The 23782-nt window shown below is 35.8% G+C and overlaps 3 protein-coding genes and 2 pseudogenes across 3 annotated transcripts; 2 read left to right on the top strand and 3 right to left on the bottom strand.

The window, feature by feature from the left end:
• The first annotated feature begins 1324 nt into the window (after positions 1–1324).
• On the top strand, positions 1325–2233 carry LOC120152993 (photosystem I reaction center subunit IV B, chloroplastic-like). The gene is made up of 4 exons (XM_039165039.1): positions 1325–1743; position 1826; positions 1882–1947; positions 2022–2233. Exons 1-4 carry the CDS (start codon positions 1490–1492, stop codon positions 2124–2126), a joined length of 426 nt encoding a protein of 141 aa, XP_039020970.1. The 5' UTR covers positions 1325–1489; the 3' UTR covers positions 2127–2233.
• A 5073-nt stretch (positions 2234–7306) lies between these two features.
• On the top strand, positions 7307–7823 carry LOC120153012 (annotated as a pseudogene).
• A 260-nt stretch (positions 7824–8083) lies between these two features.
• On the bottom strand, positions 8084–14157 carry LOC120152983 (monothiol glutaredoxin-S10-like). Its single transcript, XM_039165030.1, has 7 exons — positions 14061–14157; positions 10983–11405; positions 10763–10836; positions 9428–9502; positions 8806–8832; positions 8564–8626; positions 8084–8160 (listed from the first exon to the last, which is right to left on the bottom strand). Exons 2-7 carry the CDS (start codon positions 11255–11257, stop codon positions 8105–8107), a joined length of 570 nt encoding a protein of 189 aa, XP_039020961.1. The 5' UTR covers positions 11258–11405; positions 14061–14157; the 3' UTR covers positions 8084–8104.
• Positions 14158–17655: 3498 nt separating this feature from the next.
• On the bottom strand, positions 17656–18660 carry LOC120153011. The gene is made up of 2 exons (XM_039165045.1): positions 18222–18660; positions 17656–18158 (listed from the first exon to the last, which is right to left on the bottom strand). The coding sequence occupies exons 1-2, from the start codon at positions 18658–18660 to the stop codon at positions 17656–17658; spliced, it is 942 nt and encodes a 313-aa protein (XP_039020976.1).
• A 3366-nt stretch (positions 18661–22026) lies between these two features.
• Positions 22027–23383, bottom strand: LOC120153010 (annotated as a pseudogene).
• Between the last annotated feature and the right edge of the window lie 399 nt (positions 23384–23782).

The raw sequence follows: 23782 nt of genomic DNA, 5'->3' as shown, positions 1-23782 counted from the left end.
TTAGGAAAAATTGAGGGAGAAAAAGGTGGAGCATCATGCTACTGCTTCGAGTCAAGGTCTTGTTAATGATGATGACATTAGAAACCAAGCTATTAATGACGTTTTGGGTCTTGAAAGATATGGTCGGGTGCGCTGTTAAGGATCATTCGTTACTCCCACCAAATATTTTGGATCCAACTCATCACAGTACATGTCATCACAGTCTCGATCTTCCCACCACGAAGTTAGTCGTTTAAAAGAAAAGTTGGCTGAGATGGATCAACAAATGACTAACTTGAAAGCGGAAAATGAAGCAAGGGAAGCATAGAGAGCAGTAGCGGAAGCAGAGAAAGAAGCAGCGACAGTACAGAGAGAAGCAGCATATCAACAAAGATGTGAAGAATTTAAAAAACGACTCAATGATATGATGCTAATGATACAGAAAATGCAACCTCGGAATCCACTGTCGTAGTCTCATTTATGTTATGAGCATTCTGTTAATGTTACTGAACATTGTTTAACTGAATTTATATTACGTTAATGAAAACTTTTATTTATTATATTGGATTTAATGTTGTTTGTTATGGATATAGAGTTTGATGTTATTGTTGTTTTGTTTGTTGGATAATGGAACAGGTTGAAAAAATAGATTTGGGGTAATCAAGCATTATTTTTAGAATTGTTAAATTATGTGTTATTTAGCGGCGTTTGTAAAAAAATGCCGCAATATACCATACATTTAACAGCGTTTGTATACTAGAAACGTCACAATATACCATATATTTAGCGGCGTTTGTATACTAGAAACGTCGCAATATACCGAACATTTAGCGGCGTTTGTATACTAGAAACGTCGCTAAAAATCATCACATACTGCGGCGTTTGTGGGAAAAACACCGCAAAATATCAACACCTACTGCGGCGTTCGTAAGTAAAACGCCACTAAACATCAACACCTATTGCGGCATTTTTCTGACAAACGCCGCTAAATAACAAAACCTATTGCGACGTTTGTTCAACAAACACCTATTGCGGCGTATTTCTGATAAACGCCGCTAAATAACAAAACCTATTGCGACATTTGTTCAACAAACGCCGCTATATGTTGTCACCTATTGTAGCGTTTTTTTTAAAAAAAACGCCGCTAACTTTAACGACGCTATTTTCAGCGGCACTTTTTGCGGCGTTTGTCATAACGCCACATGTGTTTTTAACGATGCTTAAAAACGCCGCTATAGATAAAAAAACTGTAAAATACCTATTTTACTGTAGTGATTATAGTAGACAAAAGAGCTGTGGCATGGGTATATTTATATGTGGTGAAAGGATGAGTTGTGTGACATGCAATAGAGATATGGTGCATACGTGGCAGCTCCCTAGTGGAGGAAACGATTTAGTCCAATTTCTCAAGATCAGATAATTCTGGGAGCCAAAGAAAAACAAGGAAAAGTCCTATTCATTCAACGCCTCTCAATCTCTCTTTAACAATTCTTCCTCCAAAAGATCAGACATGGCTAGCAGCATGGCATCGGCTGCTTCAAGGTTCTTGCTTACACCCAGTGTTCCAATCTCAGCATCCAAGACCACCACTAACATGATGTTTTCTTCTTCAAAGATCAACAACAATTCAAAACTTGTTGTGAGGGCAGCTGAGGAAGAGGCTTCGCCACTGTCCCCAACCCCAACAACCACCACCACAGCATCGGAAGGTGGCGAGGCCCCCAAGCCTAAGCCACCTCCAATTGGACCAAAAAGAGCACCAAGGTTAGCCACCTCCAACTTCATATAATTAGCCTGATAGCTTAAACACACATATAGCATACTTTTATCTTTATTCCAAGTTTAGGGTTGATCGAGTGTTGGCCTTTGCTATATGTTTTGAATTGGTTTTTGATGTCATAGGTGAAGATTCTAAGGAACGAGTCCTACTGGTACAACAATTATGGATCAGTTGTGACTGTTGACCAGGTCACTCTTTGTTTTTCTCCATGTGCATGACTCTACGAGAAAACGATCTAATCCTACCTCCATTATTGGTGCAGGATCCCAAGTCACGGTACCCAGTTGTGGTTCGATTCAACAAAGTGAATTACGCCAATGTATCCACCAACAACTACGCTCTGGATGAGATTGAAGAAGTTAAATGAGTCACTGTTGCATTTCGTCATATTTTTAGTTTTCAGTGATCGTATGTATGTATGCGTCCATGCATCCATGCATGATTGTTTGTGTTAGACAAAATGGTTAATCCGAGATAAAAATAACAATAATAAATATTATTATATAATCGAACGAAGCAAAATAAATAAAACTTGAAGTAGAGGCAAGAAATTGGTTTACTCATATTTAGACAATGAATCAGATGAGTAGAGTAAAATAAACTGAATAAGGATTTTGTTGAGGCATGTATGAATAGTTTACTTAAGACGGATTCATCCCGAAAATCAAATAAATAGATGCTCAACAGTAAATCAAATAAATTTTGTTGAACAACAGGATTAAAATCCTGAAACAGAATTATAGGCCCGATTTTTGTTCACAGACATATCATAATTTCGTTCGGTACCTTATTTATCGCAACGAATTTTAGTCAAAACTAATATCCGACAATTGAGTAATTTCTGTTAAACGGCAGGAATTTAGTAAAACTAAAACCCGAAACAAAAATTCACAATCAATACTATTTTGTTAAATTCGTTAAATGTCAGGATTTAAAACTGAAATCCGAAATAAACCCAACTTTTGTTGGACAACGAGATTAAAACCCAAAACATAACTAATTTCTGTTGAACGGTGAGAATTTAATAAATTAATTCTCGAAACATAACTAACTTCTGTTGAATGGTGGGAATTTAATAAAATCTGAAACAATTGTATAATCTCAATGTATAAATACACATACCTTTTTGATTTCTTGATCGAAATTCACCAAGTCGCCGTTAGTTAAAAGAAAATTTCATGCGGTGACCGAATCACCAAGGCTTGTCCTTAGTTTTGGAACTTTGAAACATAAGGAGTTCTAGACGAAAATTTGTCAGTTTCCTCCCATCCTCGTTGAAGATCGACTTTTAAATTTTTCATCCAATAAACTACGATCAGTAAGCAAACTTAGCAAGACCATAAGGACTTGTTGAAGAGAACATTTTTCATTTCCCCATGAAACAAATTAGCAATACGGTAAGGATTCATAGGGTGTATATATATAACAACTTCTAGAAATTATAGTTTTCAAAGAAGATGTTGAATGCCCTTGTCCTCAATACTCTTTTTTGTTAATCTGCATAAAGCAAGACATGAAAACAAACTAAATGAGTGAAAAGTTAAACTCCAAACCTGCATTTCAGACACAAGAAGAGAGATAAATGGATGTGGGGTTTTCATCCTGATCTTTTTGGTGGATAGTTGTCAAATCATTGGATTTAGGAGTTCGTCTCTTTTTCGTGGATGTCTGGATCCCTTTTTAATTTCCTTTCAATCGAATAAAGCTCGGTATTTGTTTTGCAACTGTTCACCATTCGTTATAACAATCACTCCTTATCAAGTTACACCAAAGATTATCCTTGGTTTGGAATCTGCAAAAATGTTTCACCGTGAACCTTTGCAATTCAGTGGTCCACTCAAGAACAATGTAATTTGCAAGTTATCCACGTAAGAAATAAGTAATCTATAGTTTATCCATGCAAACTAAAAGTTGTGTCGATTCACGTCCGATTCACCATAGCGGGATCACAATAGATCACACTTCTCCTCATGGTTTGTTACGTTAATCTGCTTAGTTTGGAACTGAAGAAATAATAATTCGTTCACCCATCTCGGAATTAAAAAATAAGAAATAATATGTCCTAATATTGTTAGACAAAATGGTTAATCAGAGATAAAAATAATAATAATAAATATTATTATATAATCGAACGAAGCAAAATAAATAAAACTTAAAGTAGAGGCAAAAAATTGGTTTACTCATATTTAGATAATGAATCGGATGAGTAGAGTATAATAAACCGAAGAATGATTTTTGTTGAGGCCTGTATGAACAGTTTCATTAAGATAGATTCGTCATCTCCTCGGTGCTTTGAGTAACGTTAGACGTCGGTCTCCCAGAATACAACAACAAACGATCACAACAGTAAACACAACCGTAGTGATCAGTCGAACACAATTTTGCTTTTTTCTATCACCGGAAAGAATAAATTTGAAAGAAATTTTTTAAGTGATTTCCTAATTCAACTTTGTGAATTGTGTCTTAAAGTTGTCTCTCAATGTTGTATCTAAGATTGTGCCTCAACTAACCTATATATAAGGGAGAGGAGATTAATCAAAAGGTTATGACATTTTGATGAAGAGATTTGTTGAAAAACAAATAGGTATAATTGAATTGATAGAATTTTATATCAAATAATAAGTCTATTTACCCAATGACATAATTTATTATTAAAAAACATCAATTTTATTCAATTATTTATTAATTTTTCCAACAGTTTGTTTAGACTTCCCCCATCTCTAGCTTTAAACTTGTTTCTGCCAAGAACGTTATTGTACAATATTATCTTCTCTATCTCCATCTCTCCCCCTCCCTGTTTATTCAAATATGTGCCGGATTTCCGGATAATATAATATAATATAATCTGGAGCCATAAAAAAAACCATCATTAGCATGGTGAAGAAATGCTTTTCCGGATCGGTGGATCGAATCCTTAATAGCTACCGCAGGCAGTATATTTCGGTTCCTCTTGGGATACAGATAAACAGAAATCCGTAAGATCTGTACTAAAGAACTAGACGGAAGGAAAAGGAAGCCGAAATTGTTAATTAACCTGATGTCGGTCGACTTTTCATATTTGCGATCAGTCCTATATTCCTTAAAGTCGTTACATGAGCAAGAACATAAGATAAGACCAAAGAGAAAAATGTAACATTTAGAAAGCTTCTCAGTAGCTATTCATATTGTATTCTCAGATAATCAAGAAAAAAATCACAATCAAAGATACGAACCCTTCCTCTTTCTTTCGGTTTTGTGTAGTTTTACGAGGAGGAAACCGTTCCCAGAAAATGATCGGTGTTGTCACAACTAAACTCGGTAAGCAGATATTTAGAGGAGCCAAAAATGACAACACTCAGAGGATACTGCAAACTATTCCATTGTTTTAAAAAGAATAATCCATAATATCCTTGTTGAACAAAAACTCAGACAAGTAACTAAACCAGAATCATCTTAAAAAGAATTCAATTATAATATGAACTATATATATACGTGTCTGTGTTAATTAAGGAATAAATTAGTACATACTGCAACTGTATGAAAACCTATAAACTTGAATCATATAGAAGGTAAACTTTTTTTTATAAGAATTTCATGCCTCGTTGAAAACTCACTTCTTGATTAATGGAGCTAGTAGGATAGTTCTTTAATCAGCGGAAGGAGAAAAAGAGTGCCTTAGGATTTTATTAAACATAGAAATTACATAAGATACAACCTGGTAAACACCCTGAACAAAAACAAATAAACAAGAAACAACCCTAAACCACCCATAAACAACAACAAATAAACAAGAAACAACCCTAAACCACCCATAAACAACAACAATAGTTCAACCAATTCTTTCTTTAGCTAAGACATCAACCTCTAAAATAGATGTCCTATTAACCAATCAACAACACCTTCTAATGCAATAAAAACCAACATTTACAAGCAAAAACTAAAATAAACGCTTTCGAATACAACTGTCGAGCAATCAAGATCCAATTGAAGGAACAAGTTCTAATGAAATATCGCAATCTTCGGGGACTCAAGAATTAGATTTGAAGGAAGGATCAACATCATGCACCATGATTTTGAATAAATTATCGCCGACCTTCAACTCTAACAACTCATCAATTCCCCCTTGAGGCTTTGTGAGTATTTGAATTTTATTGCTAATAATTTGTCCCACTTAGTTGTAATGTTTTTGAAAGTATTTTAATTCCAAGCGTGAAAAGAAATACCTTCGCAAACTAACCAGACACGACGGCACTCCACCACTAGGCTCTCTGACCAAGTTTCCACTCTGAAAAATCATTCTGCAAGAGTCTCTAGTTTATCATCCTTCGTGATTCTCAACGAATCAAAGTTTTCAAAAACCATTAGAACCACATTTCCAGCAGTTCTCATTAGCGTGAAGGCAGTTAGTCCTTTGGCTTGAATTTGGTTAACAAGATTACCAATTTTGATAAAGTTATTGCACCGGTGGCAACTGAGCATAATCCCTTCAACGGTGGCAACTGAGCAACAAAAGCATTCCAAGGAGGGTAACCAACGCCACTTCCACGCACCCGACCATCCAAGCGCAGAGATAAATATTTGTATAATGAACACCACACAAGTAAATTTAACTAGCACGGGGATTTATATCGACGATTTTCTAAGCATTTGTTCGAAAGGAATATAGGACTTTTCACATTTGCGATCAGTCCTATATTCCTTTGTTGGTTTGGTTCGTTACATTCCTTTCTTACAGTTAATATTGGTGTTCCCTGGAGAGATGTGATCAATAAAATGCCACGCCTGCCTGTTTCTGTCATTGTTACCCGTGATATTTTTGTACCGGAACCAGGATGGATCCATTTTTATGGGTTCAAGCCCATTTTTATGGAAGCTTGAACGTAGTTGTTACAGATGGTAATTGAGTAGGATAGGTCAGATTTTTTATAAGTTCGATTAAAAAATATATATATCTTCTATCCGAATTAATCCAAAATATATATACATTCAATCTGGCACGAATCGAAGAACATATTTCCTCTACCTAAATCTGATTAAACTCTAAATTTTGGAATATAAATTTGATTTGACCGATGTAGAGGTAAAATAAATATCTAATTAAAAAAATCTATGTAGAGGAGGTATTATAGCAATTATACATAAATTTATATATAAAAAAATTATACTATTACCCTAGGCTCGTTCGGAGGTTTTTCACCCTCCACCCAAACTCAATCCGAACTCACCCTATTAAAACCCGACTCAAACCCGATCCTGCTCTGGTTTTTCTTAAAAAAAATAACCCTATCAAGTCAGAGCGAAACAAAATTTATCTATTTCGAGTTAAATTGCCATCTCTAATAGTTGGGGTTGTAGTTTGACAAGTTCGTTTCATAAAAGCTTTTACAAATTGCACAGGGAAATATCATGGAAACATTCATATTGCAATTTGTCAAAGAAGCTGGGAAAGAAAGGTCTTCCATCTAAGAAATTTCAAAGCCGAAACATGGACCGCCAATGAGAAGAGAAAGTCTATAAATACGTGAGCTTTGACATGGCAGGGCAGCAAAAGCATAAAAAAATTTCAACTGAAAATGAAACAAGTGAAGGTTTTAAGGTCTAGGCCGAGTCCATATGTTTTCAGGGTTGAATGGGCTCTGGAACTCAAGGGTGTGGAGTACGAATACATAGGTGAAGATCTGTTTAATAAGAGTGACATGCTGTTGAAGTATAATCCAGTTCATAAGAAGATCCCAGTTCTTGTTCACAATAAGAAACCAATTGCAGAATCGGCTGTTATTCTCGAATACATTGGGGAGAAGAAATATTTTGGTGGTGAAGAGATTGGGATGTTGGATTTGGCCATGGGGTGGATGACAGCCTCTTTTGGTGTCTCTTGGTCATCGAAGAAATAGTTGACGTCAAAATACTCGACGCAGAGACGTTCCCTCAATTACATCCATGAATTCAGAGTTTCAAGGCTCATCCTGTGAGAAAAAAAAAACCCTTCCTGGCCAATGGCCATGATCAATTGCTGCAAAATTACACAGAGAAAAGAAAGATGTTTGTTGGACGCCCAGGAGACCCACATGAAAATGATCCCTAATTTAATCCACGAAATCGAACCAAATTATATATTTTTTTATTGTTTTATAATCTGAAATTTTCGTTTGATATTACTTTGCAATGTGTAACATTGAGCCATTAAGGCATTCGATGCCAATAATGCAAAAGACAACACAAATGGCAAAACATAACACTTGCACCAGGCTTTGCATGGTGACCATCTTAAAAGCATATAAAATCACACCATCCCCAAACCTTAAAACATCTCCCAGTTTCAATCCTACAAGGCCATGATAATGCATTATTACCCTACGGGACGTCCTAACCCCAATATCCATCATCGGAAGAGAAGTCCTCGTCAATTCTTTTCTTATTACCTGTTTATGCGGAAGGAGAAACAAAAAAAGCAATCTTTAAACACGATAAATTCGAAAAAGTCTCCATTTACAACAAAACATAGTAATGCTACCAAGTACTTGTAAACTTGCTGTCTGCAACATTATTTTTTATTCATTTCTTCTTTTCCAGAAATTCATGAATCGCTAAACCCAACTGGTCACATTATCAAACATGGTTTCACATGAGATAACATGAGAGTTTCATAATTTTAATATGTATAGTTTGAATGGAGAGATTTCTAAACCATAACTTAGGCGGTTCCGAAGTTAATAAATGTAATAGAATGAAAATTTTCCCTTATAGAGACAGGAAATAGCATGCCATTGAAATAGGATCCAAAGTTGGCCACAAGATCATATCAAGTGAGCTAGTTTTCCTTACTTTTAGCAATAGCTTCTGACATCAAAGATTGCAGTTCTCCTTTACGATGTAGTTTGACAGTATCTGCAATTGAACACGAAGCGACGATAACTGAAGATCTATTTAATCAAATTAAAAAACAGTAAGTGTCTCTAAGTCCAAGTAAACCCAAGTTACTCATACGGAAAAAGCACAAAAATAACTATACAGCCACCATTGCCTTAATGGATTGTATCATTCAAGAGAAGGAAATGCAGTAATACCTGTACAGCCACCAATGTGTTTACCCCCTGTGTGAAGCATATAAAGGTTAGGGCATTAGTTATCTAACAGGTCGCTTTAAATAAAGTTCCTAAGGTTGTAGCTCAAAAGTATAACACTGCAGGCACCAAAAGCAATATTTTTTTAGGTCTCTGCAACTTCTTTTAGAATCATCACCAAAAAAGGCAGTTATTTTCAAAAGTAATTCTTTTAGCCAGAACATTAACAAAACTTACTTTCTACCGTGTTTCATTATTCCATGTTCAAAATTTCCAAAAATAAATAAATAAAACAGAAAAGCCAAGTGCCAAGTCATGATGCTCATACTGATTTTCTTATTAGACTATGATAAACTTCCATTCTGTTTGTAATAACAAGCCTTACGACACAGCCTTATAATTCTGCCTTTCATAGAATGGTAAACATTAAAGATAATACATGGAATGGCTGAGAGTATTTAGAACAGATGCTACTTTGTAATCACCTTAGCTTAATAAATAAATAAATAAAAGATAATAAATGGACTGGTTGGTATTTCATACGTATGAAAGCAATAAGCCATGCATACCATTTTACAAACAGAGTTCTATATTGGTTAGGTACATACTAATTCAATAAACTTACCAATAAAAACATTTGGAACGGTGTGTTGCCCTGTAAGCCGCTCCAGCAACTTCTGCACTTGGGGACCTTGGGGACCTGAAAAAGATAAAACTCTTTATCATAAGCAACATCAATATTAAGAAGAAAAGTAACAGGCCGCACAGTTCAGTTTGAGATATTTGGAGAAAGGAAACATAAATTACAACCCAGAAATCATGTTCTTTTGAATAAGATTAATGTTATATGAACTCAGTTTCCAGCTTCCCAATCATTTTTTCAAAGAGAAAGTATCACACGTGATCAACGGTGACTTACTGTTACGGTTTCAAACTAGGACATGAAAATTATTGAAACTGATTAGTTATCTTATTGGTTAAAATTTTCAAGGTTACAATAAAAAGCCAAAAGAGGTTATGAATCCAAGTCTTTCATTATTTAAATTTTAAATTTTAAACCGGTTGTAGAAGTGTACTGAAGAACTACAAGACATACTCAAATTTCATTATAACTTCATCTACACCGTGAACTTAGTTTCCCTCAAATTTCCATTCTTTATTGTTTGTTTCTATGATTAAGCAGAAAACATACCAATTTTCAAAGTTGATATTTTTCAAATTTTGCATGACTCGTATTCATTGCATTCATCATCTCACTCTCAATTTTATTAATCAACTTGACAAAGCCAAGAAGCAAAGATGGAGTTTCTGCTAAGAATAATAGTTCATCCATCAGAAACTCACGTGGTTCCCCACAATTGAAACGTTCAGTCATCTTCAATGAATCACATTTATCAAGATAAATGCATTTCTAAACTATATGGCAAACTCAAATTCACCAAGATATCAAAAAGCACTCACTTTTCATCAATTAATCCAATAAAGTTCAAAATATTGGTCAAAGCAAACCAAAATCACAAGACAGGAAAATAGTTTCTTCGATGGCCAGGATCTAGACGTCTCCCGTCATCAAAGAAATTGTCTTTGGATACTCACATACCCCCGAAGCTTTTTCAACAGAGTGCACCTCCCTCAATTTGAACCAAAGGAGGTACACATTTGGGTGGAACAGGTGGGACTCTAGGTGCCAAAAAGGAAATACCTTTCCTTTGACTTAATAGATGTAAGGATAGGTATGGTGATAGCCAGATATCGATATATGTAATTTAGGTATTTTATTTATATTTTCTATTGCTAATCTGTTTTGCCTAAATTTATAAGATTTGCTCCTATCATAAAATTCTGCTTACGTCCCTATAGTATCTCTAAAACATTTTGCAATATTTGAGTAGCCTAAGGAAAATAAATAAAATTCATAGTATAAACATAACAAAAGCAAAATTTTGAAACAAAGACTAACCCAATTCATCCAATTCAATAACCAAAGGCTCCACACCAAGTTTCTTGAACAATGATTTCACCTCCGAGGAATACCTGCGAACGAGGAAAACAAAAAAAAAACACATCGCAAATCTCTCTACAAAAAGTACGATTCACACAAAAAAAATCACCAAAATTATTCAAAATTTCCAACAACAAAAAGAACATGAAAAAATTAGGAGAATGAGATTTGAACCCACGAGCACCAAGTCTTGGAGTAAACAACAACTGGGTTACTAGCCACGGACTTCTTAACACTCTCCTCGAGCCTGGACCCAAATGAGGAAGCCATGCTCCGGACCAACATGGGTTTGCATTTCTTCGTCGAGCCATTGATGCCCAAGCTCAAGCTGGTTGCTGGCGAAGCTCTGCTGCTTTGAATATGAAGAAATTCGGTGCATGGAGGGTGTGAGAAGGACCCAGGACGGTCTACAGGAACATAGCGCAGCTTTGCTAGATGAGATGTAATTGCCATGGTTATTGATTTCCGGTTAATTTGTCTTTTTGTTTGTTTGTTGAGATTTTGATCGTTGATCTCTTGTTTTTAAGCAGCTATTTTTGGAATTTTACTCATTTGTTTCGCTCTTATTGTTCCGGGTTGTGGGCTGGGTTTTGGTTGCTTGCTTGCAAATGAAAAAGTTGAGCCTCAAAAATGCTCTTAACTTGTACGTTTCATCCTACAATATTAAACTTATGAGTGACATTAGTATCTAAACTATTAATTTTAGTTTATTTTAATATTTAAATATTTATTTTTTATAATTATATTTAAATTTTAGTTTTTTTCTTATTTTAGTATATGTTAAAAATTTAAAGTTAAATTTTGAAAAAAAAATTAAAAGTTTAGATATTAAAACGGATCAAAATTGATAGTTTAGGTACTAAACACGTTAAGTTTTTAACGAAGAGTACTAAAATGAAACAAAAACTAAACTTTAGGTATCATTTTAAAAAATGAATGTTTACATACTAAAACAGATCAAAATTAATAGTTTAGATACTAAATATATAGTTTAGCCTAAACTTATAAGGCTTTTTTGTTTGTTAAAAGTTATTATAATATTTCAAAATTAGAAATTTAATTCCTATAAAATTTAATTGTTTAATATAAATCAAGTTAATTTAGTGGTTAAAAAGTTATTGTTATCCTTAGAGATCCAGAGTTCGAACGTCAATGGTTACATAATATTTGAACATTCATTGTCATATGATTGAGAATCTCTAGAACATATACTACTGTTTGTAATAAAAAATATTATTATTTGATTTTATTTAAATGTCATTGTTCTCTTATAATTCAAAACAGTAAGAAATTTATGATTGAAATTGATCAAAGAATTCCAATAAATTTCATTGCATGACAGTGTAGTGATGTCAGTGTCCTTATGCTTTAAGGATTTCGACAAAATTACTATAATATATTGCAAGTTTTGGAATGTGCTTTACAGAAAACTTGAACTGTCAATTTGATAAATGAGAGCTTTGAGTACTCGACACGGGCGAACCCAACCTCTTATGGTCCACAATTGCCTTCCCACCCATGTGGGAACCCATTCTTGCGAAACAATTCACCTTCCTCTACATCATTCAACTATTTGTCAAATGTATACAAAACTCAAGAAAAAAATCCCTTTTTCCAACAATTTTCCGACGTTTTCTCACCTGAAGACATGAATGAACATTGCCGCTATATTTGGTTGCCAAAACAACCGAGTCCAAGTCGAGTTTTTCGCCATCGACGAGCTCAGTTTGTCTATACGTCAAGCTTAAGCTTCATCTTTCGAAGCAATTCTATCAACTCTATAACAAACCACCTTTCCCTGATGACTTCCCTGAATACCCGACAAATTAAGAAACAGTTCATTGAATACCTTGAATGATGTGCTAATCATTTCGAAACCAACCCAGAGTTCAATGAGTGTGTGCAGTCAGCTAGGTATGCTGAGACCAATGTTTGTCAAGACTATCCTCACGAGAGCCTTACTTGAGCCGCTCGTGATGACGATCTTGACCCTTCAGAAACCACTGGTTTCATTGTACCTGGTTTACTGCATGTGCTGATTGAGCTTGGACTGATATCGAAATGCCTGGCAAATGGTTTTCAAGGTATTCAATGAACTGTTCTTTGTTGAATACTCAGTGAAATCCTAGGGAAAAATGACGTTTAGAGAGCCGACAGAGTTGCTTCGGAAGATGAAGCTTAAGCCTGTCGTAGGCGCGTTTTTGCCACAAAGAAAGACATTGAGAAAGATGTTTGTCGAGAAGAGAAGTGGATGATGTTGATTTGGGGAGAGGAGGGCTTTAAATAGGGATAAGCCGGTGTGAAAGGGACGTGATCACATTCTGAAACATATGTGAAAACTGGAAGGACCCAATTCTTTGGTTGACCGGCTTTCCGAATTTGCTGGGATTGTAGTGTAATACTACCTAACCAACAGGGTCTAAAAGAAAGCCCAAAGGGGCCAATTCTAAATCATAAGTCAATTGCCAACTTTTGTTATTTTATCAAGGGTAAAGTACGCAAAATGGTGTACGAATGGTTATTGAATATAGGGTGTTATTTTGTTAAGTTCATTGATTATATATTAAAAGTTATAAAACTCGTCTTTTTCTATTATTAAAATGATGGTTGTTTGAGTTATATGTTAATCTTTTATCTAGAATATGATAAAATATGATCGTATAATTGTTTGAGTTGTATTTTGTGAATCTAATCTATATTTACATTATGTCGTCGAGCCAATGCTTGAAATATCATGTCGTAGAGTTGGTGCTTGAAAACAATGACGGTCCCAGTAGACACTATTAAAATATAATTTTATCATGTTACAGTCAGTAAATTAACATCCAACTAAGAGGATCGTCATTTTTTTAACAAAAAAAAGGACTAGTTTAGAACATATGAACAGTGTGATGATCATTTTGTAACTTTAAATAATCGAGGGATTTAATAAAATTCATTTCATAGTCGAATAACTTAATAAAATGATGTCTATTATCAGGAAATCATGTGTACTTTACCCTTTTATGAAATACAAATAGAATCTCATGTATCAAGCAAAGATGGGGTTTCTTGGTTCATTGGGCAGAAGCAAAATCATTTGAACCCACAAGTACCACCGAGTCTTGGAGTGAACAACAACTGGGTTATTAGCCACGGTCTCCTCAAGCCTGGGCCCAAATGATGCACCCACGCTCCGGACCAACAAGGGTTGGCATTTCTTCGTTGAGCCATTGACTCCCAAGCTCAAGCTGGTTTATGTTGAAGATGGAGAAACTCGTTGGGCTTTGCTTGTAAATGAAAAAGTTGATTGGGTTGGTTTGAAACTTTAGAATTCTTTATTTGATTTAGAAATAAATGAGTCATGAGCCTTAAGTAGATCTTTTTTTGGATAAATAAAAGAATATTATTACCCAAAAGGAGCAATAACCTGCCACAATACAATCATCAAATAAACCAGTACAAACCAGTATAGAGAATGAACAACCAACTTACAGAAAAGGTTAATCAATACCCCAATGATTATAAAGAGAAATATTAACTCTATCTAGTTTATTAATTTTCCTATCTCTTAGTTGAATACTAACAATCTCCTTGATTGTTTTAAGAATATCATCAACTTTTCTTGAGCTACATTGGAATAACATTTTGTTTCTTTCTTCCCAAAGAGAATAAATAAAAGCAGTCCAAGCAAGCTTCAAAATAGTAACTAGGAGGGACTTACCTTTCCAAGCAACACATGCCCAAGACAACAAATTATCCCAAGACAATGGAGATCTCTGCAAGTCGGTGAGTTGTAGGATGTCTTTCCAAAGTGAACTTGACAGCTGACATTCAATGAACAAGTGGTCTCTTGTTTCCTGGGTCGTGTTACATAAGAAACATAATCTGTCGCTAACAATTCCCATGTGTTGGAGTCTGTCTTTGGTTGGAAGTCTGTCCAAAATGGCCATCCAAGCAATCATGCTATGTTTGGGAATGTGTAAAGGAAACCATATCAAGTTATGCCAAGGAACTTTGTCTTGATTTGGTCGAAGCTCTTCCCATATTGTGCGAATTGTTGTTTTTTCCATTGAAAGAACAACATTGGCATCTCTCCTTAGTTTAAGAAGTTTTCTGAAGCTCCAGCTAGCATTAGTTCCACTTTCAATTTGCCAGAAGTCTCTGTCATGTAATACATAGTTTTTGAGCCAAGCAACCCACAATGAGCCCTCACCCGCTAGGATACTTCTAATGAGTTGGATCATACACGCCTTATTCCATGTTTTTATATCATTTAAACCAAGACCTCATTCAGATTTTGATTGGCATATAATTCCCCAACTTACTCTAGCTCTAGTAGCTGCTTTATCGGAGCCTTTCCAGAAGAATCAAGAACATAGTTGCTCGATCCTTGTAATAATAGATTGAGGTAAAAATAGTTGCCTGCACCAGAAGTTAGCAACACTGAACAAGACAACTCTTATAAGTTCGAGTCTACCTGCATATGATAGGAGTTTCCCTGACCAGTGATAAAGCTTGGACTTAATATAATCAATGAGAACAACACAATCCTTTTCGAAGAGTTTCCTTGTTACCAAAGGGAACCCTAAGTATCTCACAGACAAGCATCCTTGTTTGAACCCCATAGTTTTGTGAATAGACTCCAAAATATTTATAGGAATACCAGCAGCATAGAATTCGCATTTGGCTGCATTAAGCTTGAGGCCAGACATTTCATAGAATTTGTCTAGGACAGTAGTGACTCCCATAACAGATTCCAGATTACCTTTGCAAAAGATAAGAATATCATCCACAAACATTAAATGAGTGAGACCTATCTTCTTACATTTAGGGTGGTAGCCAAACATACCTATTGCAGCTGCTAAATTAAGAATTTTGGACAACACATTCATTGACAGCACGAATAAAAAAGGGGATAGGGGGTCACCTTGCCTTATTCCTCTTTCACCCTTGAAGTATCTGATCAGACTTCCGTTGAAAGAGATGGAGTATCTTGCATCTGAGTAGCAAGCTTCAATCCAACCAATGAAGGTTTTTGGTAGTTCTAAAGCATTTAGGATTGTTGAAATGAAGCCCCAATGGAGAGTGTCAAAGGCCTTTTGGATATCAATCTTCAAAGAACATCTTAGGGAAATTATTTTCCGTCCATAACCTTTCACCAGTTCCTGTGTGAGAAGAGTATTGTCAACGATACTTCTTCCTTTTATGAAAGCATATTGATTCAGATTAATTATCCTGGGGAGAAGATTGGTCAGCCTTTTTACTAAAATCTTAGTAATTGTCTTGTAAACAACAGAGCAGCAGGAGATTGGCCGGAAGTCTTTAACCATGCTTGGATTTGGTACTTTAGGCACCAATGCAATTGTAGTAGCATTGAAAGCTGGTAAAAGGAATGAATGTTGAAAGAAGTATTGTATTGCGCTCACCACATCGTCTCCAACCACATCCCATGAATATTTGAAAAAATAAGGTGTGAATCCATCCGGGCCAGGAGTTTTTTCATTGCCTTGATTGAAAATGGCTTCTTTAATATCCTTTCTTGATACTTCCTTGATTAGGCCAGAAGAAGCTTCAGAAGGCATTGTAAATTGTAGTAGGTTTTTAAGAAGAATAGGGTCGCAGTCGGTTATATTGAGGTATAATGTACCTATAAGCTTGGAGAAGAAAACAATCACCTCAGAGGCCATTGTGTCGAATGATTCAAGTCGTCTTCCTTGCTCGTCAACTAGCACCCTAATTATGTCCCGCTTGTGTTTGATTGCCACGGCCGAGTGGAAATTTTTTTAGCATTTGTCACCCTCATTTAGCCACTGAGCTTTAGCCTTTTGTTTTAAGAACATTAGCTCATCTTATTCAAGAGATTTTAACTCTTCTTATAGGTAATGCTCTTTCTCGCATGCACTTTCACCTCTTAAAGTTGATAGTTACTGCTGTTCCAACTCTGTCCTCTTAATCTTTACATGAGTTGATATGTCACTGTAACATTCATTATTGAGATTCTTTAAGAACAATTTGAGGCGTTTGAGTTTGTAGAAGAGAACGTGCATGGGGTTTTCCTGAATAGTTTATTCCCAAGAATGCTGAACCACTTTCAAGTAATTAGGGTGCATAGTCTAAAAATTGAAGAATTTGAAAGGCTTTGGTTTATTAGCTTGGATCTCTTTGTTGAGGCAAACTAAAGCCATACAATGATCGAAGGGTCATGGAGCAAGGAATTCAACAAATGAATTTTTGAAGTCTTTCACCCATATAGCGTTTATAAGTATCCTGTCAAACTTCCTTGTAAGGAATGAGTTTTGTTGTTTGTTGCTCCAAGTGAACAATGGTCCAAAAAATGGATGATCATGAAGAGCTAACTCTTGAGTGACATCTTTGAATTCTTTCATTTCAGGAGATACGATTGGGCCCAAGAGATCATGATCTGAGCTTTCGTTAGGATGTAAAATAATATTGTAGTCGCCTCCTAGAATCTAAGAGAGAGGACCACAGTTCCTGTCAAGTGCTCGCAGATGATGCCAGAGATGTTTCCTGGTAGTTCCGTCATTGCTGCCATAGACTGTTGTTATAAGAAAATGAATGTCTTGGTAGGATCCTTTGGCAGAAACACATTGGGCAGAAATATCACAGATTTGATAGGTCCATGTCTTTTTTCCATAGAAGCCAGATCCGCCCATTTACAACAAACTCGTAATTTGTGCAGACGTTCCATCTTGAAAATTTTGTTTGGAATAACACTGTTGCCTTTTCCTCTTTAACACGTGTTTCCAGTAAGCAGAGAACATCAACATTATTTTGATAAACCCTTTGAAGTACTTTGTCTTGCTTTAGAGGACTGTTTAGCCCTCTTATATTCCAAAAGCAGAAATTCATTAGGTAGGAGAGTTTGAAGCACCCCCATTACCTCCTGTTCTTGAACTGATTGCTTTATCTAAGTGATATTTCTTTTTCTTTTTAAGATCATTGAGCAGACTAGCAACACCTAAAGATTCAGTACGAACTTTCCTGGCTTGACCCTCTAGGACGGATGAATTCTCTTCAATTGAATTAAGGATGTCAAATTTATTTCTTGATCCAGCTAGGATAGCTTTTGAGTGGTCCTTTACTGGTCTGCTTCTTCCATGTGTAGAATTGGATGATGGTTGTGTTTCTTTGCAGGCATCAGTTTTGTATGATTGTTCAGGAGCAATCGACTCATCCTCACAATCAGAATCTTTAAGGGCAGATGAGTGTTCTGCTTGTAAGTCCTCAAGTTCTGGAAATGTTTGGCCTGCATCGTTGTGATTTCCCTTCGCTACAGAGGCTACATGAACTGAATTTGTTTCAATGAGCACTGGACCACTTCTTATCACAATTACATTTATGTTTTCCAGCACTGGAATATTTATAACTGTTCATGTATGTTTTTGCAAAGATTCCTGGTCCGGGAATGTTTGGCCTCTGTCGATATGATTTTGCTCAGCAACAGTAGCAACGTGAACTGAATTAGTTCCAGTGAACACTGGATCACGTTCTAGCCCACCTTCGTTTGTGTTTCGCAGTACTGGAAGCTTAAGAACTACTTTCTCCTGTTCTGGCAAAGTTTCATTTCCTGATGCTGGTGCCTCTGATTTTTCATTTAATGTTCTCTTTTTTATCCAAACTTTTGTTGCAACCGGTGCTGTATCTAATTTTTCGAAGCAGTTTTTCTCTATATGGCCAAAAACTCCATAATTTCTATAGTTAGGTGGTAGCCAAGGAACATCAACAGAAACATAAATTGCTCCCCCATCTTTGAGAATTACATCAACGTGTTTGGGGAAAATATCAGTAGCACCAATTTCGATACAAATTCTGGCAAATTCCAGTCTTGTTTTTGAAGCAGTGATCGAATCCATTAAGATAGGAACCCCTATTGTGCTGGCAATATAACTTAGTCCAGATCGAGAGTAGAGCTCAAGAGGCATGTTGAATAAGTGAACCCAGACTGGATTTTTGACAGATCGAAATTAAGCCTTTTAAGGTTTGGCTCCCATTTTCTAAGAATCAGAGGCTTATTAAGAATGTCCCAAGGACCATTGTGCAAGACCCAATCTCTAGCAATCTCAGAGTTGAAAGAAAAAATGAAGAGGTTTCTTCCTGCTTTACTAACCTGGACACGAGAGCCCTGAGTTGCGTTTGTCCATAAGTTGTTGGTGATCCGTTGAATTGAATCGAGGTTTAGAACAGCCCCGAGAAGTTTCCCCACTAAGGAGAGCTTCCATTCAGAGATTCTGGCATCAAGGACTTCGGACGGGGGATGAACCGTTGGAATCCCTTCTTTGAAAGATGGGGGGAAATTCCAGTTCTTGTCCATCTGAGCATCTAAAAAGTTTCCTCCACTCCATTTGAAGAACGAAAGGCAATTGCTTTAAAAGGATTGAACAAAAGCAGATGAAATTTGCGGGGAGAAGTCGATTGATTCACTGGCGACGCAGAATGATTCTCTTAAGTGGGTCTTTTACCTTGTACGTTTCGTCCTACAATATAAAACTAAATAAACCAAATTCTTTTGATAGTCATTTTTAATCCCTTAATTTTCAAAGTTTAAAATTTAGGTCCTAATCCAAATGTTAGTTATTATACTCAAACCTTATTGTCACCATCATAGTCTCCAAGGTTATAGACCCATATATTGAGAAATACCCAAAAGAGTTTCTAAAAACTCTTGTAGGACTAGGAACAACTATTCGGGATAGTAAGAAATGACACAAGACTTAAACATTTATCTTAGACATCGACGAACAAACAACCGGAGAATTGTGACGAATTCAATGTCCATGCCATTGCATGTGATCCTTGCTTCGCTCCGGTCCACCCTGCCGGAGTCTCGAGTCGACCCAACCATGTGAAAGAAGAAAACAAGTTCTGACTTACACAAATATATTCCACAAGATAGAAAAGTGACGGGGGTCCATTTGCAAACTAACTTGCCATTTTGGCAAGGGGAAATGGTAGCAGCCCCATGTGTTTATTTTCAGTATTGTTTAACTGTGATGTCCAAGTTCTAAGGGACTAGAAACATGCATATTACTATGGTTATCAGTGATGTTCAAATCATAGGGGCATGGAAGAAACATGTAGATAAACCGGCGAAAGTGTCTTAAGAGCAACAAGAAACTGATTAGTTGCTGCTGTGTAAGGGAATTCAAAGCTCCCCCTGTTGTAATATCTGAATCACTGTCTTTGCAAACCAATTCAGGATGTCTATATGTTCTACTAGGGGAATGTGAACAGAACAGCCCCATGGCTCATTGCATATCTAACAGGTTTATGATTCGAATCGGTCGTGGACTCTGGGAAATATATCAGAATTGTTCTAGGTTCTCAGTTGTGGGATATACTTTACAGAAAACATCTAAGTGTAAATTTGGAAAAATAAGAGAAGAATGTGGTGGTGGGATCTGAGTTAAGTTCCATTGTCCCTCATGATCATGTGAGTATGTGACCTACAACCCCTCATAATCTGTAAATCATTGAATCTGTTGTGCCCTTTCCTTTATTTTAGAGCTTGTTTGATGCCTATTTGTAAGCATATATGTCATGTAACTCGCAAGAGAGTCAATAGGTAAAGTATTGTGAAAGGAATTTAAGTAAAAAGGCTCCAAGAATCTTAAACTTAATTCAATTGGTACATGCAAAGGTTTCATTTATTAAGTTTAGGGGTTTGAACATTGAGTATTTCTAATGTATTTAGGGTCGAATCTTAGTATTCACAATAATAAGGAAGAACGGGGCAGGATCTATTGCGTAAAATTGTTTAGTTGTATATCTTTTTAGGACCATTGGATGAGAGAAATTAAAGACTGAGAATAACAATAGAAAATGAGACATAGTCACTGGGCGGAAACAAGGAGCCTTTGATTTTTCTCAATCCAATTATCCTAAAAAGTGTAAAACTAAAATGGTTTTACACAGTGTAAGTGGATCCTAACCCGATTTGACTTAAAATTTTGATTTTTTAGGGTAAACTATACAAATAGTCCCCTATTTTTAGGGTCTAATCGACTTTTGTCACTAATTTAAAAATTAAGGTGAAAGGATCCTAACTCGTTCTATTCTAGTCCCTCAACCATTAATTTTTCATTAACCCCTTTTTGTTTAAGTCCATGATATGGCCGAGGGACTAAAATTGAATAGATCGATAATGTTAGAGACTAAAATTGAATGGATTGATAATATTAGGGACCATTCCCCCTTAATTTTTAAAATAGTGACCAAAGTCGGTCAAATAAAAAACATAGGGGACTATCTACATAATTTATCCATTTTTTAATATTAAGTTATTCAAATTAAATTATTTAGATTTAGAGTTTGAATTTCAAAAGTTTAAATAACTGAAAAATTGAATATTAACAATTTGTTGTTTTTGTACTTTAATTTTAATTAGATAAATTGATTATTGTGTGATTTAGTCTCTCGTCCTTTTGTTCTTTCATTCTTTTTTTTTTAATTTTAAGTTCATTTCTTTATCTAATTTAAATCACATATTCATCAATCACGGCAGACTACATGTGTAATTTCTATTCTTCTTTATGATAATATTTTTTTTTCGTAATTGAGTCTCTTAATTTTTTTATTTTATTCAATTTAATCATCTAACTGTAATTCTTTATAAATTTTTTGTTCACGTCAATTTCTTAACTATTTTATACTTATATCAATATTGTCTTAAAAATCACTTCTTTAAAAAATAAATCATATATATATTATGTATTTTTTATAATATTTGATTTATTAAATAACATTACCGATCTAATCACACATATTAAGAAGAACATGAATAAATATGTGTATGTTGTATATGGATAGGAAAAATCATTTAAACCAAAGCCAATCAATACTATGACGTTATATATAAATATGATTAAATTTAAATAAAATTTCAAACTAATATATTCTATTCAACTTTTATAAATCGATGCTACTAAAAAAATTCAAATAAAATTTAAACGTTAAATAATACTCTCCAACTTAACTCGACTCAATCATATTAAATATGAAAGGGATCTGTATCATTTAACTTTGTTAATAAACTATAATTTTACAAAAAGAAAAAAGAAAATCGAAAAGCCTCATCATCCTCAGTGTTCAAATGCCCAAAGGATTTAAAACTTGGGCCTTTGGAGAGGGCTCTGTCAGCCTGTGCTGCCTGTTCTGTTTTTGGGTATTTTATAATATTTTCAATTCCTTTTTTTTTTTTTTTGGCACTGAGGATTGAGAGTTTAGAACTGTGAAATGAATCTTCTGTGGAAAGCAATGGAAATCTTTTTGTGTTGCTTAGTTTCATGTTTCCAAAGCATCCCAATATCTTGGGCAATCCTAATGGCATCTGAGGCAGCACCTGAGAGCCCTCTTCTTGTGAACCCAACTGCATACAGTCCACCATTCCCTTTCCACCCATGTGGGAATGGTGCCTTTGGGAACCCTTTCTTGCAAAGGAAATCACCTTCCTGCAGCCATGAAGGAGCATTGCTGCGGTATCCTGTCGCCAACACGACCGAGTCAATGTTGAGCCTCTCGCCGTTAACGAGCTCGACTTGTTTATACGTGAACCGCTTGATTCCGGGAACAACATTGATGTCACCTGATTTGATTTTCTCCAATGCACCAATGTCCAATACAGGGGTCTTCCCTTTTGCGTTCTTGAGCTCCAATGGTCCCATTGATGGGCGTTTAAGCCCGTATTTCTCAACGTTTCCAAGCACCAACCGAGCCAAAATCAACATCAGTTTATCAACGAGCCAAAGGGGCAGCCATTTCATCATCGAAACAGCGATTTCGAATGTCGATTTCCCGAATACTTCTCTTGGAAATACATGAACCTGTTAACAAAAAAAAAAACAACAGAACATTAGAATTTGATCTCCATTTCATGTTTATGTACTGCATGCTTTGAAATTTTAATAACTTACCGAGCTGCGAACCACCATTGATGGTGAAGCATTGTGGTTACAAAGATCAAGAGAGAGTTCCATGCCGGAGTTGCCACAGCCGACGACAAGCACTTTTTGTCCCTCGAATTTCTCCCCGGACTTGTATTCACAAGCATGGATAACTTCACCACCGAAATCCTTCAACCCTTCGATATCCGGTACGACACATTCGGCATTCTCACCGGTGGTAACCACGCCAGCGGCAAATGTACTCGAACTCGGCCTTGTTCGACACGGTCTTGACCCTCCAGAAACCACTGGTTTCATCATAAAAAGCCGACTGCACACACTCATTGAACTTTGGGTTGAGATCAAAATGCTTAGCATATGATTCAAGGTATTCAACGAACTGCTTCCTTGTAGGGTACTCGGGGAAATCCTCAGGGAAAGGCAGTTTAGGGAGTTGACAGAATTGCTTTGGAAGATGAAGCTTAAGCCTGTCGTAGGTGCGTTTTTGCCACAAAGAAGCTATGCATTCGGCTCGTTCAAGCACCACAAAGGGCACCCCTTGCTCTCTTAGGAAAGCAGAAGTGGCTAGCCCCGATGGTTCAGCACCAACTATGACCGGACCATTGACCAAAGTCCATTTACGTTCAGACAAATCTGGATCCTTTTCGTGAAGCTCATGAAACAAGCTCTGATCCATTGTCGAAAAAAAACTATTAAAGTTCTTTGTTTGGTGTTTTTGGTTTTGATTTCTGATGAACACAAACCGGAGATGAAAGAGAGAAATGAAGACAGATGCTTTGTTGAGAAGAGAACTTGATGTTGGTGGTTTGGAGGAGGGGTTTAAATAGGGATAAAATGGTGTAAAAGGTCCCATGTGATCACAATATTTGATAATAATGCAAATTGAAAGGGGTCAATTCCAAATCACAAGCCAATGGCTAACTTTTGTTATTTTATGAAATATTTAATAGAATCTCATATATTATACTTGTAAATTTAAAATTATTTATGTTCTTTTAGACGTTGTAATAACTATACTAATTAAGACTAAGTGGGATTTTATTTTATTTTAAAAAAAATTATTTATCGAACTCAT

Source organism: Hibiscus syriacus, unplaced genomic scaffold (assembly GCF_006381635.1).
Source record: "Hibiscus syriacus cultivar Baekdansim isolate YM2019G1 unplaced genomic scaffold, ASM638163v2 tig00111097_pilon, whole genome shotgun sequence".
Lineage (NCBI taxonomy): Eukaryota > Viridiplantae > Streptophyta > Magnoliopsida > Malvales > Malvaceae > Hibiscus > Hibiscus syriacus.
This window is presented reverse-complemented; position numbering and strand designations above follow the sequence as displayed.

Coding starts and splice junctions, on each gene's coding strand:
- LOC120152993 (XM_039165039.1), top strand. CDS start 1,490: ATGGCTAGCAGCATGGCATCGGCTGCTTCAAGGTTCTTGCTTACACCC. Junction 1,948..2,021: donor CAGTTGTGACTGTTGACCAG/GTCACTCTTTGT, acceptor TTATTGGTGCAG/GATCCCAAGTCACGGTACCC.
- LOC120153011 (XM_039165045.1), bottom strand. CDS start 18,660: ATGGATTCGATCACTGCTTCAAAAACAAGACTGGAATTTGCCAGAATT. Junction 18,159..18,221: donor GCAAAATCATATCGACAGAG/GCCAAACATTCC, acceptor TAAATATTCCAG/TGCTGGAAAACATAAATGTA.
- LOC120152983 (XM_039165030.1), bottom strand. CDS start 11,257: ATGGCAATTACATCTCATCTAGCAAAGCTGCGCTATGTTCCTGTAGAC. Junction 9,503..10,762: donor TATTGAATTGGATGAATTGG/GTTAGTCTTTGT, acceptor TATCTTTTTCAG/GTCCCCAAGGTCCCCAAGTG. Junction 8,627..8,805: donor ACACATTGGTGGCTGTACAG/GTATTACTGCAT, acceptor GTTCAATTGCAG/ATACTGTCAAACTACATCGT.